The following is a 19,437-nucleotide window of genomic DNA, read 5'->3' as shown; positions in this document are numbered from 1 at the left end:
TTAAGGGTCAAAGGCCTAGTCGAGACAATCCTAGATAAGGACCTAAAGGAGGCAGTGCATCACTGTTTCAGCAGCCTCTTGACCGGCACACGACCTGAGGATATATTAATTGACAAAGTAGGACCTAAGAAAGGGGACCCAGGAGCTAGACCCAGTGACAATTTAATAGCCTTGACGTCCTATACCATGAAGGAGGAGATACTTACAGCAGCGAGAACGCAACAAGTGGTCTCAATCAAAGGGGCACAGGTACGATATCAAGACCTGGCGCTATCCACACTACATAAAAGAAGAATGATGCAAGCAGTCACTAGGGCACTAATTGCAAAACGTATTGCCTACAAATGGACATTCCCTTTTGGTCTGCTGTTCACTTGGGAGGGCAAACAGCAGATCACCATGTGTGAGGAAGGTTTGACTCTGATGCAGATAGAGGAAGACTAAGTTCGAACAGATCAAGGACGAAAACAAAACCCAAGTTGTGACCGTGTTCAAATGTGGGAGTGGTCGGCCAGCAGCAAAAAAAGACGGGGAAAAGAAGTCACATTAACAGGCGCGCATGAAATAAGGACTGGAAGAGGAAACAAATGTAACTTTGTCCCACTGTGTTAGGGAGAATTCTCATTTATGGCTAATTTCTATCACCTAGTGAGTCCCTCAGAAGCTTTGCTGGATTTCAGGGGTTTATTTTTTCCACCTGGTAAGAGTGTGAGCCCTTTTTCCCACTCTTACATGTGTTTTGCCATGGGTATTTCTACTGTTTGTGTGATCTTGGACTCTTGGACTCTGGAGCTACACCACTCTGTGAGCCCCCCTTTTGTGTGTGTTACACAGCACCTTCCATGCAGTGACACAGGGTTGTCTTTGAGACTTCCCTCTTATTCAATTTTTCTGGTGCTGATTACTGTCCCCCAGAAACAGGTAAAGTTGCCATTTACAGACCCAGTACACACCCCATCTTACATGGAGTATTGGAACGGGTTAGTTCCTATCCCTTTTTGTCTGTATCTCTCTGAGCTTTATTTTGCTCTCTTAACACTAAGACATGGCAGTGGTATCTACCCTATATTTTCTACTGCGATGATACTATTTAAACGTGGTACTGTTTTAGGCTATTATATCAGCCTCAAACTTAAACCCGCTTGACCAAATACTTTTTATTTCGGCTCCGGTTGGGTTTTATCGCCATTTCTTTTTGTTAAAGTCCTTCTTGTGATTTACTTTGCGCGGCAAACCAGTTTTGCCTCCTTTGCTGGCTGACCTTTGGCGGGCTTCTGTCCAGAAGCCCTCCTTTGGCGTCTGGGTGTCTAGGTGGGCTGAATGTGAGGGAGGGGTGTAGTCACCCCCTGCACAGGGTATCCTTGGAGACCCAAGTCACACTTTGTCTTGATTGCCCCCCCCCCCCTGCTGAGTGATTGCTAGCCAGGCTGTGTGAATGGGGGATTTTGGCATAAAAGGCAGGACTCTTGAGCTGGAAGTGAGTCGCCACTAGAACTGCAAAGAACCGAAGAGAAGCGGAGAAGAAGACGACTGCTGCAACTCTCGAATCCCGGTGAAGCCCTGCTGCAGTCCTGAGCTATATACCCTTCAATGACAAGAGAAGATCAAGTCCGGAGTCGTCTTCCCTTGAGCCTGGTGGGATCAACCAGCTCACCTTCCACAGGCAGAGGATCCTCTTCTTGGTCGAAATCGCTGCACACAGCTGTTGTGGTCCGGATAGCCACCTGAAGAGCCTCTCCTGTTTTAAAGGCGCGCACCTTTTATTCACTGTTGCTTTTGCTGCTGCTGGCTTTATCCCTGGGTAGTGCAGATCGCTCCAGACGTCCTCCTTCTTGGCCCCACGACTGAAGCTTCAGGAGCCACGAGTCTGCAGGAACTACCAGGAACAACTGCCGTGGCACCAGCTCTTCTTCATACGAATAAGGTACCTTGTCCGACTTCGAGGAACTAGGGTGAACCCTTTTCTCCTCACCAAAGGCTTGTCCTTATCTTCCTTCCCTCTTATAACTTGTCCTTCGCTTTTGACAATATCTAAGTACTCCTGGCAATCTCGAATCGTGAACTGTTCTAACCTTGTGATCCTCGACAACAGGACCCCTGTCCCATTGACACTGGCGCAGGCCTATTGACTTTTATCTACGTTTTAGAAAGTGTTTCTTGATTCTATCTGCCTTGACAACAGTATTGCCTATGATGTTTATCCCCAACTCTCTTGTGTTAATTCATGTGCGAAGCGTGTTTGACTACAGTAACATTTCTGTTTGCGGATACGCTTCCCTTTCGTAAGACTGAACTGTCCTTACTGTCAAAAAGTGATCGCCTGATAACCCCTGGTAACATCTTTTGTTTCACAACACCGGTCTGTCAAATCAAAGTTACTTACTTGTTCTGCACAAGGAGAATTGGTTGTGTCTAGTGTATTTTGAAGTGTGGTTTTACATTAATAGAAGTGAAGTGTTTTGTGAACAGATGGTCTAAAAATAAATGTATTTTTACTTTTTAACCAGAAACCTTGAGTATGTGTTTGCTTGAGTCACAGTAATTGTAGTCCTTTGTGTAATCTCTACTACTGCTCATTTGCTCTTGAGATAAGTCTGGCTGCTCCGCTACTGCTACCACTTTGTGTAGTACAGGCTTGTACCAAGGTGAAATTGTACTACCACCTGTAGTCCTAATCTTGTGTAGTGGTCCCTAAGGGCACTGCCCAGGATTCTGCCTAACACACTGATGGGGTAGAAAGGATGGGGGGGGGGAGACCTGTAAAATGAGGAATCGAGAGGAGCATGCCCTGACTCTGAGGGGAGCGGGGGGCAGCTTAGAATCCAAATCAGGGTATGGAAATATCCTGGCGTAGGGAAGGCTTGGGGATGTACTGGGTCCAAAGCCCCGGAAGGGAACCAGGGGAGGGTCTAGAGAACCTTGGTCAGAATGGAGTTGAGGGCAGGGAGCAGGGATGGGAGAGGGTGGGAGGAGATTGAGGAGGGGGGGGAATCTAGAGCTTAGGCAATGGGGGAAACTGTGTTATGGTTCAGGGGGCAGAAGGGGAAAGGACAAGGGTGGGTGGAAAAGACAACTCAGAGACTCAGATAAATTCAGATGTAAGGGGTATGCCTGAATTGAACATTATAACCCGGATGTACAGGGCTTAAATTTACTGGCGAAACGTCTCTCCATAATAGGGAAACTAAGAGAACTTCAGGCATTGATAGTCTTTTTGCAAGAGACACACCTACTCTCCGCAGATGAATGGAATATGTCCCATAATACATTCCCTAGACAGTACTGTGCTACGAGCAGGGAAAAAGACAAAGGGGGTGACGATACTGTTGAGCACCAATGAGAAATTTAAAAAACAATTTCTTTATAGGGATGTTGAAGGCAGGTACCTGGTGCTAAAAGGCACACTTAATGGCCAATTATACACATTAGTTGCAATATAGGCCCCAAACGACAAACAAGACTTATACCAGGAACAGAGGTCGAGGCAAACTGACTGCTTGTCGAGTCAGCACTGGCGCAAACAACAAATTGGGGGGGGCAAGGGCTGTTTCCTGTCCCCCTCCTTAGCAGCAGCCTCAAAAGGAAAGAAAGCATGACGCGTACCTTCGGTTCCACGTGTCTTCGGTTGGGGGCAGGCTTGCCTTTCACGTGCAATTTTGGTGCCAGAATTTTTCCGACCCCTGGATCCTCTCTGTAGTATCCTCGGGTTACCACCTGCCGGTACCTCCCTCCCCTCCTTCATCCCCTCTACTCCCACAGATTGGGATGGCAACTCTGTTGGCGGAGATCTGGTCGCTCGTCGAAGGCAAGTCAGTGGAAGAAGTCCGAGCCTCCCAGAGAGGATTGGGCTTCTATTCCCCGATTTTCACCATACAAAAGAAGAACTAGGCTTGCCTGAGAATTGTGCTGGACCTATCCACCCTCACCCTCTCCCTCCCTCTTCAGAAATTCAAGATGGTTACACCAGCAATCATTGCAGAGACACTAGACAAGGGAGACTGGATGTGTTCCTTGGATCTGAAGGACGCTTATCTACATGTCCCTATTTGGCAGCCACATCGCTCCTTCGCGACAGGAACCGGGGTCACATATCAACTGGCTGGAGCTCAGCGCCATCTGGCTAGCTCTCAGAGCTTTCCTTACGCTCATTGGGGGCAAAACCGTGCTTATCCAGACCGACAAATCCACCAGCATGTACTATGTCAACAGGAGGAGGGTACCAGGTCCCCACCGCTGTGCAGCCTAGCGGTCAGCATGTGGGAATGGGCCCTGGAGAACATCTACCTCATGGCCGTCCACCTCCCGGGAGAGGCCAACTTGGAAGCGGACAGGCTCAGCAGACTGGAAGCAGACAATTACGAATGGCAATTGGCGGAGTGGCGGCGAGTGGCAGTCCTGCAGTATCCCTTGCCTGAAGAGTCTGCTTTCCCTGTCTTCATAGGAGGTGGAGCCAATTCTCAACTACTCTATAACTACCTCTACAGTCCGCGGAGCGGACGCGGAGTGGTGGCGAGTGGCAGTCCTGCAGTTATGGCAGGCGAGGCTGCGAGGACTGCCACCTCCCCAACCTCACCATTTACTGACTTGGAAGCAAAACTCTGGATGCGCAGTTCGCGTCCTCCCTCTATTTTAGAAGAACTGACAAACACTAAGCAAAATCAAGTCTACTGTTTTTCCACAGCTTGTAGCTCATATGGAAAAACAGGAAAAACTGATAAGCCGGCAACGACACTGCTCAACTATAAACAGCAACGGAGGAAAGCAGCCGTTCTTGCGGCCCCCTCGGCGCTCTTGACGGAAGAAAAACAACGAGAAACGATGCCGGAACCAGAGCCAGGAGTTTCTGCAACATCAATCATAGAGGACTTACATCTTGAGGCCCGACTCACCGGGTACCTCGTGGACCCTGCGATCACTGTCCCTCTGGCGCCCTCACCTATTGGTCCCGGAGGAGATATTAGGTCCGTGCTGTCCAGGGGAGAGGATCCAGGCCCACGAGGATGTACGTTGCCGTCAGCGAAGGCCTCAGCCTCCGATGCAGCCTCGAGGACCGGCAAAAACCGAAGTCAGCCGCACGAAGAAGGCCCAGTAATTGCTGAGTCCGGAGTGGTCGAACCCTGCAACCACGTCACAGTTGTAGCCTTCATACACAGCGACGCGGCCGCTGAAAAAGAAGACCCCGCCCCGCGGGGCCGCGACCCTCTGTCATCTGCCTCGGCACTGAGGACTCCCCCCGAGTCTATCCACCAGGATGAGGAACTCGCTTGCAATGACCAGGAAAATCCAGATAAGTTGTGCACTACTTCAACGCCGGCCAGGTCAAAACAAAGTAAACGCCCTAGACACTCACCGGCAGCTCATAAAACAACAGAAAAGAAATGCCTTAAAGGCAGTAAAAAAGACAACAAAAAAAGAAGGCTGCTTTTAAATAAGGGCTTAGTCACAAAGAAAACTAATAACAACGGCCTAACAGCCTACTCGAAAAGGTCAGGTAAGGCAATGCAAAACACTGCCTCACAAAACCTGCTCACCAGATTTTTCAATCTAATAGATTTGACAGTGAAAACTACCATCAAGAACTGTCAAACCCAAACCGACACAAGCCAAACGAATTCTACAACAAAACCTAGAGGCCAAGATGAGAAAAAGGAAGTTGTGCTGGTAGTAGACGACACCTTCACCCCAGACTCTGGATACCCCTTCCAGAGCCAAAGCACTGAACAAGCCTACAAGATCTTTACCAAAAAGAAAATGGATAAGGACCAAAGCAAAAGGAGCGATGTCCAACCTTCCAACCCCAAGAAACAACAGGAACCCTCAATTAAACCCAGAACTAAACCGAATAGAGTTGACCCAGAATGTGCTAGAGTGGAGACTATTCCCTCGGCAACCCAGAGCACTCCCACCCCCCCAGAACACAGCCACTTATTCTCCCAAAACGACTGAAGACTTCATGATCCAGGAATCGTTGATGAATATTAGCCTGCACTTAGAGGAAGGCTATCCATCAGACACCATCGAGGAAATAGCTAAATCGCAAGGAAAAACAGAAATCCTAGTGGGCCATCATTCCAGCTTAGATGCCACCTTAGAAGAAGTGCGCCTAAACCAACTTGTACCCTTCCTCACATTAGAAGAACGTCGTAACAAAACAATTCAAAATTTAAAGAAGCTGGAACCGAAAGCAACGGCACTTCAGCCAACAACCCAACAAAAACTAACAACGAGCTCCTACAAGGTGAGGGACACTAGTTCAAGGTTTGACTCACAAAGATATCACGCTCGGAGCCATGAAGCCTCGAAAGAGGTGCAATCACTAGGAAAAAAGTCTAGCGAAGAAAGACCTGAACAAAGTAACCGAAAACAAAAAATCGAGGTTCTGCATTACAGATCCAAAACAGAAAAATACAAAAAGATCTCCAAAGCCCCTCAAGAACGACTGTGGGTCCTCAAACAGGAACAAATTCCAGGAAACCATGACGACGTGATTTTGAATAGAAGCTCAGTACTAATACTATTCAATCATGTGCCCAAGCTGAGGATAATTAATACGAATGACCTAAGGATAGTTGATCCAAGCCACAGGAAAGGTAAGGCGCAAACATATCTGCACATTTCTTCAACAACAATCAAAGACCTGCTAAGAAGAGAAGCAAAAAATGTACTAAAGATGGGATACGACCTAACAGAAACAACAAACAGCAAAGATCACTCACGCACTAAACCCCTCACCCCGAGGGGAAACGGAAAATCCCAAGGCGACTATTCAAAAACTAATTCAACTAGCCAAACATGCCAAAGAAATGGGGAACGGTTGACGGCCAGAATAGAGCAGAGTGAGAACAGCGACACTAAAACCCACGCTTTACCCAGTCCAAAGGGGCGAGTCAAATCTATCTCGAAGTATGATGCAACAGGACCAAAAACGAACCTGAATATTCGAATGTCCTCTACAAGCACTCCATCTAGAGAAAACTTACGCAAGACCTTCAGCCAACCGGAACAACCTTCAACGTTGGACAAAACTGGAACTTTAACCAAGTCTACAGCAACGAGCCTATGGGCTTGGCTTCCAAAAGCACTAACATCAAAGAAAATTCAATAGCAACTCAAATACTCGGAAAACAGCCATATAGACCACCAGACAACAGACGTGGGTAGACATGAAATCCGTCTATGTTCTTGGAACACGAGGGGTTTCTACCATTTGACCAACCCAGGCGAAATCCATCTAGGGGATTATGATATACTATGTCTACAAGAAACGTGGCTAACAAAACTATCGGCTTTAGATGGCTACGAACTTGTCTTGGCGCCAGCTTTAAAAAGCATGAAAGGCCGGCCATCTTCTGGCCTTTTGACAGCCATCCGCATGGGGCACGGCTTACAACTGGAAAAAGTCTTAAGAGCCAACCAACACCGTCTAGTAGTTCTTCTAAAGTGGTCCCAACAAAGCAATCACGACAAGAAAGACCAAAACACATCTTTAGCTATTTTAAATATATACTGGAATCCAGCAAAAACAGAAGTGACTACTTTCCTTAGAGAAATGGAACTAGAAATAGACGAGATTCTGACAGTCCACCAAGTGACGCATATACTAATTTGCGGTGATCTAAATGCAGCATGTCCCCAACAAAAACCAAAAAAACCCATAACCCCTGCCGTCTTAAGAGGAAGTCAGTGGCTCGACCTTATGAAGTCTAGACAGTTCCAGAATTTAGACACGTTCTTTCCAGACAAGTCACGTCCACCGACCTGGTCAAATGGGGTTTCCGAGTCATCAATTGACCACATAGTCGTATCACGCCCTTTCTTGAACTTGATCTTAGACTTCAAGGTGAAACAAACAACGGCAAGTGGTCACAACCCTCTAATTACAACGTGGCAAAGCTCCAACATAGCAGTTGAATCGTTGAACTACCAGGTGGAACTAAATCCTCAGGGAAACAGATTACGCCTTACAGCGAAAGATATTATAGAACTATCCAATAAGTACAGTAATGCCAAAACAAGTAACCTGGAGTTTGAGACCGATTACGGCCCCTTGCTAACAACATATAGGAAGCCTGGTACTACGAGATCTCTCCCCCTAGAATCAAAGCATTCGTATGACACACGGCTAACGGAAAAACGAAGAGAATACCGCAAAGCAATTAGAATTGACGGAAAACTTAAAGTTAACCAAGCAAAGAGGGAGAAAAGGAAAGAGAAGTTCACTTACCGCTCCTGGCTAAAATCTCATCGCAGAACTCTATATCAACAAGACTCCGAAGCTATTTTGAGAGCCATCTGCACAAAAAATTTGAAAGATTTCTGGACATTAATAAACTCCAAATCATCTACCAGTAGTGCAAGCATTGAAAACGCTATTGGAGAAGCAACTTGGGACAAATACATAAAGAAATCTTTTGGTCTACCTTGGGGCCAGAAACCTGCTACACTAGAGAGTCAAGAACTACCCTGGGTAAAAATCAGCGATCATGAAGAAATTTTCGACCTAATCGTCAACCTGAAAAATTCAAGGGCTCCTGGCCCCGAAAGTATTACAAATATAGACCTGAAATCCAACCCAGAAGCTTGGTCCTCTTTTATCTGTCAAGTCTTCTCAAGATGTGCGGAATCAAAATCAATTCCTGCTTCTTGGACCACAGCCACAATTGTACCCATATACAAGAAGGGAGACATCAACGATCCAGTGAACTATCGCCCCATAGCACTCCTTGATCCAATAGGAAAGCTATTCGGCGCTTTGCTACTGAAAAGATTCCAACAATGGGCCTTGAACGCTGCATGTAATGATCCATTTCAATCTGGATTTAAAAAGAACTTGGGAACTACAGCCAATATTCTTCTGATAAGTATACTGAAAATCAAAATGCTCGAAGGAGGGCCTAGGTTACATCTGGCCTTCATAGACTTTTCCCAAGCATTTGACCGAGTCGACAGGTCTGCGCTTTGGAGGAAACTGAAAACCTGGTCTTGCCCTGAGTCCATACTGAACCCCATTAAAGCACTATATATGAACACGACAGTCCGTGTTAAACTGAACTACCAAGGCCTGCTATCAAAACCAATAGCAACCCAAAGAGGTGTCAAACAGGGATGCCCCTTGGCTCCCTCCCTCTTTTTGGCCTACCTCAGTGATTTTCAAATTTCAGAAGCCTCTGTGAGAGCCTTCCCACCCCGGGTGGGTCAACACACCATTAGCAGAATTTTCTACGCCGATGACCTTATACTGATCGATCAAACGCCCATAGGTCTACAGCGTCAACTGGACAACCTGTACAAGTATACTACAGCAAATAACCTGGAAGTAAACAAAACCAAAACAAAAATACTTAACTTGGGAAAATCAACGAAGAAAACTGAAAAACTAAAGTGGCTTTTTCAATCGGAGGAGATCGAAAAAGTTCAAAACTTCAAGTACCTGGGTATTGTGCTGGATAACACCAAAAAAAAACAGCCATGCAAGATCATCTGAGAACAAAAACCAGGAAACTTGCCTCACAAGGAAAAGCTATCTATCATAAACTGGGTCACTTTTCTACAATCCCGGCAATTGATTTTTACAAAATGAAGGTGGTTCCTGCTCTAACCTACGGTACTGAAGCAATGATATTGCTCCCGCGTGAAATTTTGCCAAAACTTGAAGCCTATTACTGGCGAACTGTTCTCGGACTTCCCACGTCTACGCCGGTAGCATCAATTCGAAGGGAACTGAGTCTTCTGTCCCTGCAAGGGACGTTGAACTGTAATTCACTAAGGTTTTACAGAAAAATCTTACTTCCTGAAAGTCCACTGCTATACAGACTGATCAAAATCGAACTAGCAGCCGAGTCTAACAAAATTCTACAATCCTGGAAGACCTACATCTCAAGACTGCTAAAAGAAATTGAATATGACGAGAATGACTTGATCACAAATCCGGGAAAAATTCTGAAAAAACTAAAGCGCTAGACTGGATTAAGACGTTGGCAAAAGCTTCAGAAAACAAGCTAACTCAACACTTGCCACCGAATACAAAGGAACTGAATGAATTACAGGGATACGTCAAACAATTTCCCAACAGAAAAGCAAGAAACTGTATTCTAAGAGTGAGATTGAATTTGTTGCCTACAAATGAAATTAGAGCCATTAGGGGTATGTCAACTCTATCACACTGCAGATTATGTCACAATACAAACGAAAAAGAGACAGTTCGACATCTCCTACTGGGTTGCCCAGAAACCAAACCAATTAGGACCGCCTACATGCGACACTTCTCATTGGACCCTTCTTTAGACAGTGAACTTTGTTGGTGGTCAAGAATGACTAGTGGAGATAGACCGACCTGGCTAACGGCTACCACGCAAATAGTTCACCAGATCATGGCAAAACTGGACACTTTGACCTCTCCAGAAATGACAGCAGAAAGTCAGGACGCGACGTTTGCCCTCTCAACTTCGCGAAACCTAGAGGTAGCAGCTGCGAGTGAATAGAGATCATGATTAATCATATCTTCCACTCACTAATACCAGTTTGAAGAGGCCGTAGAAGGCTGAAAACCCTAGCAACTTTGCTTCTCATGTAAACAAAATAAACAAAAAGACATTTAACAGACATGGACAGTGACAAGCTCTTTGTAAAAATCAATCTTTTTATTTTGATTCATACAAATCATTAAAAAAAGAAAAAATGGCAATTGAACGACCAGGTGCTGCTGGAGTTCTTCAGCAGATGGGGGCATCCTCAGGTGGATCTGTTTGCCTCCTGGCAGAACCGGAACTGCCATCTGTTCGCATCCTGGCAGGGTCTGGGTGGCGCATTACAGATAAGGTGGGACGCCATGACAGCCTATGCCTTCCTCCCACAACCCTGGTCCACAGGGTAATCTGCAAGATAAAGGAAGCTTGTCACTGAGCCATCATTCTGACAGCTCCATGGTGGCCGGCGAGACCGTGGTTTTCCGCTGGGTCCAGCCCATCTCTTGTCCCAGCAGGGGAGCAGGGTCATCCACCCCGCCCCACAGAAGTTAGTCCTTGCAGCGTGGTTCCTGAGCAGGTCTCCCTCAGGCACCCGAGCCTCTCACAGGCTAACCTAGAGATCATTCAGGGCGCCAGGAGCTAGGTTCTATCATTGGGCGGACTCTAAGGAGATTAGGTGCACAATGGATGATGTACTCTCCTTCTCGGCACACCTTGTGCATTCAAGCGTACAGGTGGACAAATGTCGCACCTATCTGGCAGCCATAGGGGCCTACAGAAATTCAGAGGAGTAGGCCTCTCTTCCAAACCAATAGTCGGGAAACATCTGGCGGGCTTGTCCAGGCTCTACCCTCCCATCAAGAAGCCACACCCTGTGTGGGACCTCAATGTGGTGTTTGGCACACAAACCTTTCGAGCCAATGCTGTCCGCGGACATCAAACTAGTCACCATTAAGACAGCTTTATTAGTGGTCCTCACCTCTGCTCACAGAGTCAGCGAGATCCAGGCTCTGGTGGCCTCAGAACCCTATGCCACTTTCCACAGGCAGGGATAAGGTGGTCCTGTGTTCCTACCCAAGGTGCCATCCGCTTTCCATCGAAACGAGGAAATGGTCTTACCTACGTTTCTTTCTGTCCCCAAGGATGAGGTTCAGAGAGTCTTCCACTGTCTAGATGTCAGGCACGCTCTGAACTTCTATCTGGATAGGAGCAAGGGCTTCCGCAAGTCGGATGCACTTTTTGTCACCTTTTGGGGATCCAGGCCCGGGTATTCAGCATCCAAGGCTTCTATTGCACAGTGGATGGTTGCAGCCATGAAAGAAGCCTACGAGGGGCAGCACAAGCCACTGCTAGCTAACCTTCACGCTGTCAGAGCCAAGGCCACGGCCATCACATTCCAGCAGCAGGTTCCGTGGCAGGTCACAAGCAGAATGGCCACCTGGGCCACCCCTTCGGCTTTCTGTAAGCATTACTGTTTGGATGTCGGTTCTAAGTTAGACGCGGCCTTCGGACAGGCGGTTCTAAGGAACCTGTTTGCGTAAGGAAGGTCTCCTCTCCACCCTGGGGCTACATTCAGTTGTAATCGCCCATGCAGTATGGAGAAAAAGGGATGGGACATGAGAGTAATTATAGGATAATCACCATAGTGACTAACCTACTCTCAGTACTTTTCCCCTTTCCTCCATACGTCCCACCATCCTCCCACTCCAATAATACTGGTGTCATTAGGCAATGTTAACTATTGTCGACGCGTCAATGGGGACTGAGGTGTGGCGCCGGTGGGCGGAGTCATGGTAGCGCATGCTCCCACGGCCGTACCCCCGCATGCAGTATGGCGGAAAGGGGACTAGTTAGTCACTACAGTGAGTAACTTATAATTGCCTGACGGTGTGGAGCCCCTTCAATGAGTATGTAAAGGAAAGGTAAGGCCATTTCCATAGACCAGCACTAATGAGAAATGTACAGGTCTGATGGGCAGCGAAGTGGAGGGTAGGAAATCAGACCTGCAGAGTATGCCAGAACAGAGCCCACATCTGGGATATTAGGAATGAACCATACCTGTTGGGGTTTAGGGAGGGAGGGAGGGAGGGGGAGTCGTAGTTGGGATCGAAGAGTTGAAAGGATTATAGTTAAAGGTTGGATTGCATCAAATAATACTCAATCACGGTAACTAGGTGAGACGATGTCAGATGGACTAAATGCATACGATCTTGAGGTACTCACATGAGTAACACTGTTGGCAATGTAAAAGAAGACTGTTTATGAATAAAGTTTTGAAGAAAAAAGGTGTACAAGTTACATAGACAACTTACACTTGCACGTTCTTCTACTTGAATACACAATTGATGTACTCTCATGTATATTGAGAGTGTCAATAAAATGTAAAAGGTTAGCTGCAAGAATGGACACAAATAAATAGAAATGATGAAAAAGGCTCAGAAAACTGTCTGGCCAGCTGTCTCCTGCAGATGGTAATATATAATACAATCATAAAGCAAAGCAAGCTCTAGAGGCAAACTACAGGGTTTGGTATTGCAGTAGATCTACAGGCTGGATGGAACTATTGATCAATACTTTCCGTAAGCATTTTGTTCGCTTTTTGTATTTATTATGTAACACGAAAGAAAGAGACTAAGCATAGTGGATTGCATAGCAGGCAGAGAACTGGCCAAACTAGGTGGAATATTGTAGTTTGTGGTCATCTCACTTTCAGGGTACCTGGTATAAAGCAACAGGGTGATAATATAGAATGTCAAGGGGTATGGGTTTGATCATGGGTTGAGCACCAGTTGCAAGATGCATGCAACCTGCCGTTCACAGAACTAGGTTTGCCGTCAAAAGCATTTGATCATGTGATAATGTACACTTTCAAATGTTCACTAGTCAACATGCATCTTCCTAACAAAATGAAATATAGTTGACACTTTGAAATTCAGATACACTAACCTAAACTTCACTGCAAAGCATGGATCGATGCAAGGTTTTACAGTCTCAATACTGAAATTATGTATTATTTAACAACTTACATTTTAGGAATGGAATTGCATGAATGTCTTTAAAAAAAATAAAGCTGACACATACTTGTCTTTGCCAGACAGGATATAAACAACTTAATTAAAGTATCATCCTGATTTAATACTTCTGGTTTGCAATTATTTGAAAAAAGAATTCTTGCACTCCTACACATGCATTTGACACTTAAGAGCGGAGGAGAGGATTACTGCTGCACTTTCCCTCCATTGACACTTGAAAAAACAGAGAAAAGAGGGTGAAGAGAGCTATGCAGGGCGAGCTGTGCTTTGAGTGAAGAGGGCAACTTGCATAGCTAACTTTGCTATACAAGTTTCCATTTGATTAGCAAAACTACAGAATTGTATAGCAAGTTGCTACGCAACACTGCTTATGTTATACCTTGCTGTTGACCTATGCAACCCATGTGCATCTAAGCAGATACACGCATCAGAAAGAATTTTACAGGAAAGTCTTATTTGTCCTATCTTTTTTGGTGTCAAATTATCAACAGTCGATGAAACCACCAATTGTCTTTTAACTTTGTATAAATCATTTGTAGAACATGTTATTGCTTGAACAGGATTGACATTTCAGTGTGCTGTGTTTTCCTCCACAGAGTGGTTTTAAGTTCGAATGAACCCTTTGTAGTCCCAGAAAATATCCGTGATCAAGTGAATGAATTTGAGTTATCGTACGAAGATATTCCAAGCAGTAATGGTTACATGAAGCTCATGGATAATAAAAATCTAACGAGAGAAAGTTTATACGAGTATGTGCCTCTTCTTTGTTTTTGATATGTAATATGATTGCCTTTATTTGTAGAATGTTCGAAGGAATTTTGTAACATGATTCTGAATGACACCTGCATATAAAATGAATTGCAATTGTCGAACTTGTTGCATGCATCTTTGCAGCATGTAAATAGCATCCACTTGAGCGATTGTTACTGATGGGTAAGAAAAATGGTTCTTTCCTGTATGGCTGATTGACTAGCAGGGGTATTTTCTATGTTTTTGTGAAAGGGTAAGGTATCCTGCCAGTTTGATTAACTCTTGCAACACTTTGAAAAAGTAGTTTGTCTTTTGACATCATTGTCAAACTATTGTTGTAGAACCCCTTAACATCAGTCTTAAAACATAAGGCTGGTGGTGCCGGTTTCATTTTTTTGGTACATATAGTATGAGAGACGGCACCTCATTCTGAAAAAGGGAGATTTAATCATTAACATACATTAAAATAACTAAATTTTCAATGGATTAGGCCCTTTCACAGATTCCTCATCTGGATTGATAACTCTGCTCTCCGAAATTCATGAAGGGTCGTAGTGCACCTCAAATCTGGACAGGATGTCGGCATTTAGACATATTATTCTTTTTTTCCTACGTTCCTTTTTTCTATGTGTTCAGCATGCTTTACTCTTGGAAGAGTTCCTGAATTCTTTCAGCGCCACTATGCTGGGCCCTTAGCAGTCTGGGTTCAAGTGCTAACAGGACTGCAGCTCCAATATGTCCTTCACCAACATGCGCACAATATCTGCGTGTGGTGTCTGACGGACCACAAAATGGTGCAGTGCGGCTCGTTCCAGTCCATGAACCAAATGTCCTTGATGGAGCGTGCTGTTAAGTTGATGGCCCATTCGATCCCTAAATCCTTTGAGGCCGACATGGACGAGGCAACCCCAGAGGAAGATGAGGTAGGGCAGGCACCATAAAAACATCGCGCATGCCATTCCCACAGTGAATTCCCACCACTCTGCTTCTTCCTCTTTCCACAAGAAGAGAAAAAGGATGCATAGATGGGACGATAGTGTCTATTGGACTGTGGGATGAGGTAAGTCTTATCCATCCAAGGGGACAGTTAGGGAGAATTCTCTTAAATGACTGATTTCACTTACCTAATGAGTCCCCCAGCAGCTTTGCTGGATTTCTAGGGTTTATTTTTTTTCACCTGGTAAGAGTGTGAGCCTTTCTTTCCCACTCCTACATGTGTTTTGCTGTGTGTGTTTTCACTTCTGTGTGATCTTGGGCACTGGAGCCTCACCTACTCCATGTGCACCACTTTTTGTGTGTTACACAGCACATTCATTGCAGTGACACATAGTTGTCTTTGAGACTTCCCACTGACTACATTTTTCTGGAGCCGACTACTGTCCCCCAGAAACAGGTAAAGTTGCCATTAACTTTATAGTCACTTTAAACCACAGACCCAGTAGACCCCATCTTACATGGAGTATTGGAAAGGGTTAACTCTTATCCCTTTTTTTTCTGTGCCTCTTGGAGCCTTGTTTCGCTCCCTTGACATTAAGACTTGACTGGTGGCAGTGGTATCTACCCTAACTTTCCTACAGCGATTGTATCATATAAACGTGGTATTGTTTTAGGCTATTATATTAGCCTCAACCAGAAACCAGCTTGACCAAATACATTTTATTTTGGTTCTGGCTGGGTTTATTCGCAATTTCTTTTTGTTAGTCTTTCTCGTGTTTCTCTCTGCATGCCAAACCGGGGATGACTCCTTTGTTTGCTGTCTTTTCGCGGGCTTCTGCACAGAAGCCCTCCTTAAGGTGCCCGATAGACTAGGTAGGCAGGATGTGAGGGAGGAATCTTCGGACCCCTGCCATGGGTTCCCTTGGTAACCCAAGTCGCACTCTTGTCTGATTGGCTAAGGGGACTGGCCTTGCCAGGCTGTATGAATGACTGAAAACTACATAAAAAGCAGGTCTCTAAGGCTGGAAAGTCAAAGTGGCCACTGGAACGAAAGAACCAATGAGGAACTGGAAGAAGAGGACCCCTACCACGAATTAACTGCCCGGTGAAGCCCTGCTGCCGGTCCGAATCTCCAGAATCCGACAACAGAGAAGATCCTCCAGGAAACTTCTTCCCTAGAGCTGGTGGGACCAACCAGTTTGCCCAAACTACAAGCCAGGACCCCTCCTCTGGTCGAATTTTCCGTACAGAGCTACAGTGGGTCAGATAGCCAGGACGGTCGGACCCTGCTTGGGTTTTAAGGAGCGCACCTTTTATTCGTTGTTTTGCTCTGCTGCTGGTTTCTTCCCTGGGTGGCGCAGGACCCTCCAGTCTTCCTACTTCTGATCAGTCCGACAGTTGCTTCAGGAACCGTGAGCCTTCAGGAACCACCAGGAACGCCTGCCTCAGCTACAGCTCCCTCTCTGTTTTAAGGTACTGAGCAAATACGGTTGTCCGTTTCGTTCAACCGCGGTGAAAGTGTTTGAAATCTTTCTCCAATACGAGGGCTTGTCCTTCTCTGCTCTTTGAACTAACCTTTATACCAACCAACCTTGTCCGGAATCTGTGCCACGAACTTTACTGCGAACTACCCTGAACTGTGTGATGTTGAGCAAAATACTTCTGACCCATTGACTTTGGCCCTAAGCCTTTTCTAGCTGATCTCCTCACTGTAGTCTCTCTTGTTCAATTGCCCTGGGTACTTACCTGTTGGTTTTGCCTAATTTCTAATAATTTTGTCTTTCCCTCCCTTTTAAATTGCTGGAGTGCCATTTTGCTCCCACTTCATTTTGTGAACTTAACTTGTATGGAATTTAAGGGGAGTGGTGTGGTGTATTTATGATTGTGATTTTTAAAGTGCTTAGAATAGTGAAATGTTATACAACTGTTGAGTAAATAAATATATATTCTTTTTCTTAGCAACCTTGAGTCAGTGTTTGCCTGAATCCTAGTAATTGCTGTCCTTTGTGTAACTATTTGTACTGCTCACTTACTCTTGAGATAAGTCTGGCTGCTCCGCTACTGCTACCACTACGACCGTGAAGTACAGGCTTGTACCAAAGGTAAAATTGTACTGTCACTTGTAGTCTTAATTGTGTGTAGTGTTCCCAAAGGATACTGCATATAATTCTGCCTAACAGGGACGTCTAGAGACGAGTCTGAAAAATGTAAACAGCAAATTTTAGCCCCATATGCCAATGGCAAGACCTGTACGGCTTCGCCCTTCTCGTCTGTGCGAACTATCACCCCTGTGGGAGCCAGTAAAAAGGCCTGCCAGGTCACACGTCCTCAAACTCTACCCCCTCAAAGCCGGTGTCGGGGCAGACTGCCAGTGTGTAGAGTACGACTGCTGCACCACATGCCCCGGAGTTGAGAATGGAGTTTTTATCAATGCATGAGGTCAATATTCGACGACAAAGGGGACCTTTAGGATTCAAACCGAGCTCTAGATTGGGACACATCCGTCTAACAGATTTCTTGATGGACAAAGCTGAGCTCAAAGAGCTAGTTTTAGGGCTTCAATATGCAAGCACCCTTGATATGTCACCCGATGTCGAAATGCAACAGGCTGCGCTCCACACACATCCCAATGCAGAATTTGGAAAATTGTCCATAAACTGGAACGCCTCTGGGCATCTGTACTCCTTGAATCAGTTGGTCCAGTGCCATCTGAAGGACATCTTAAAGAGAGGCCATCAAACAGAGAGGGCTCTTTCGTTTAATCTGGCTGTTGCTGATCCACTTATGGTGCAGTGGCAACTACCTTGCTTGACACTGTCTGTCGTTTAGGAGCTTATCGGGAAGTATTTTCCAGTGTTTAGTGATCAGGCATGCCGCTCGACCCATCCAAGACATTAAGGCCTAGTGGTTCAGACCACTACAGTGAATTTGACACCATCTATGTCGACCCTTCTGCTGTAGAGGGAAGTGGCGATCAGCAATGTCTTCCTTGATATTGTAAATGATTGAAAGGTGGCAGCTTCTCAGGCTGGATTGGATACAGGGAATGGTTGGTCGGTCTATGGGGACGTCAGCAGTTCTTTGCAGGGCCTCATTTCTTCCAACTCAGGCTTTTCCCTGGAGAGGTAGTCGCATCTGCTAGTTATGTCATTTGACACTGAATGCCTGTTTGACCCTAAAGCCAATTTTTTATTTTGCTTTGTTCCAAAGACCCTACTGCTGTCGCAGTGTACCATTACCTGGGACACCGTTCCCTCTCCTTTGCTTGGCAGCATTCTCCCCGGGGGTGCCTGGGAGTCACTGTACCTCTGGCTCGTGTTTGGCGTTCTCTATCTGAGGCTCCCTGACAAGGGCGTGCCATATTGCCACTAGCGGCCAGGCACTGGTGATTGATGACACGCTTGCATGCAGTGTGCTTGACACTAGCTGACCTTGAATACAGCCTTGCTTTCATGAGGGTGTTGACAAAAACACTGATTCTGCGCACTACTTAGCCACACAATCGTCTTTGTTCCTTTAGAGGTGACATCAATGAAATTTGTTGCTTGCAGTTTATTCAGCCTCCTGCATCGTTCTCTCACCTTCTTTGTCTCTGCTTGCCCCTGCCAGTACTACGCTTCTCCAGCATGGGGTCTGCCATGGATTCACATGCTCATGAATATACCCCGTGGTCAGGCTGGGAATCCTTGGTAAAAGAAAAAACTGTTTCACTTTCACTTTAAAACAGTATTTTGAACAGATTGTGTCCTCCCACGTATTCCTCATCTTTGATAATTGTCTTCCAGCCTCAGCTGCTCTGAAATTTCTTAACAGTGAGTGCGCTGCGCAGTAGCATTGATTACTCAATGTCTCACAAAGGCTTCCGTCTGATGGTCGACGTCATCCGCAGTATGAGTGGAACGTGCAGGGCCCCTTGGCTTCAGTTCCGTTATTCCGATGCAGCTTTCGCTTAGAGAGAAATTACGTCTCCCTTCGGTTCGTTAAATAAAATGTCATGTATTCACTGTCTACTCCATCAACGCCTCCAAAGATGTCCATCACTGACCCCCACCGCGTTTGCCTGTGGTGCCTCGGCACGGAGCATCGAATGAAGGAGTGCAAATCCTGTCAGGCAATAACTGACAAGGCTCTGAGAGGGGGCAAGGGTAAATTAGCAGGGGGGTAGAATTCCAAAATCCCCTTCTGTCCTGAAAAAACGTACTTCGGATGAGTCGAGAGATTCTCCTCGTCGAAAAAGATTGAAGAAATGGTGA

At 45.8% G+C, this 19,437-nt stretch overlaps 1 protein-coding gene across 2 annotated transcripts in view; it reads left to right on the top strand.

Annotated features, from left to right (window-relative positions):
- The window catches only part of TTC3 (tetratricopeptide repeat domain 3), a 2,698,168-nt gene that overhangs the window by 1,827,041 nt on the left and 851,690 nt on the right, over nt 1-19,437 (top strand). For both annotated transcript variants that reach the window (XM_069636090.1, XM_069636092.1), the window contains exon 32: nt 14,095-14,247. In XM_069636090.1, coding sequence (XP_069492191.1) covers nt 14,095-14,247 — 153 coding nt within the window. The remainder of the gene's footprint in view (nt 1-14,094; nt 14,248-19,437) is intronic.

This window comes from Ambystoma mexicanum, chromosome 7p, assembly GCF_040938575.1.
Source record: "Ambystoma mexicanum isolate Mex_15411 chromosome 7p, UKY_AmexF1_1, whole genome shotgun sequence".
Classification (NCBI taxonomy): domain Eukaryota; kingdom Metazoa; phylum Chordata; class Amphibia; order Caudata; family Ambystomatidae; genus Ambystoma; species Ambystoma mexicanum.
The sequence above is the reverse complement of the archived record's forward strand: the minus strand, read 5'-3'. Positions and strand labels throughout refer to the sequence as shown.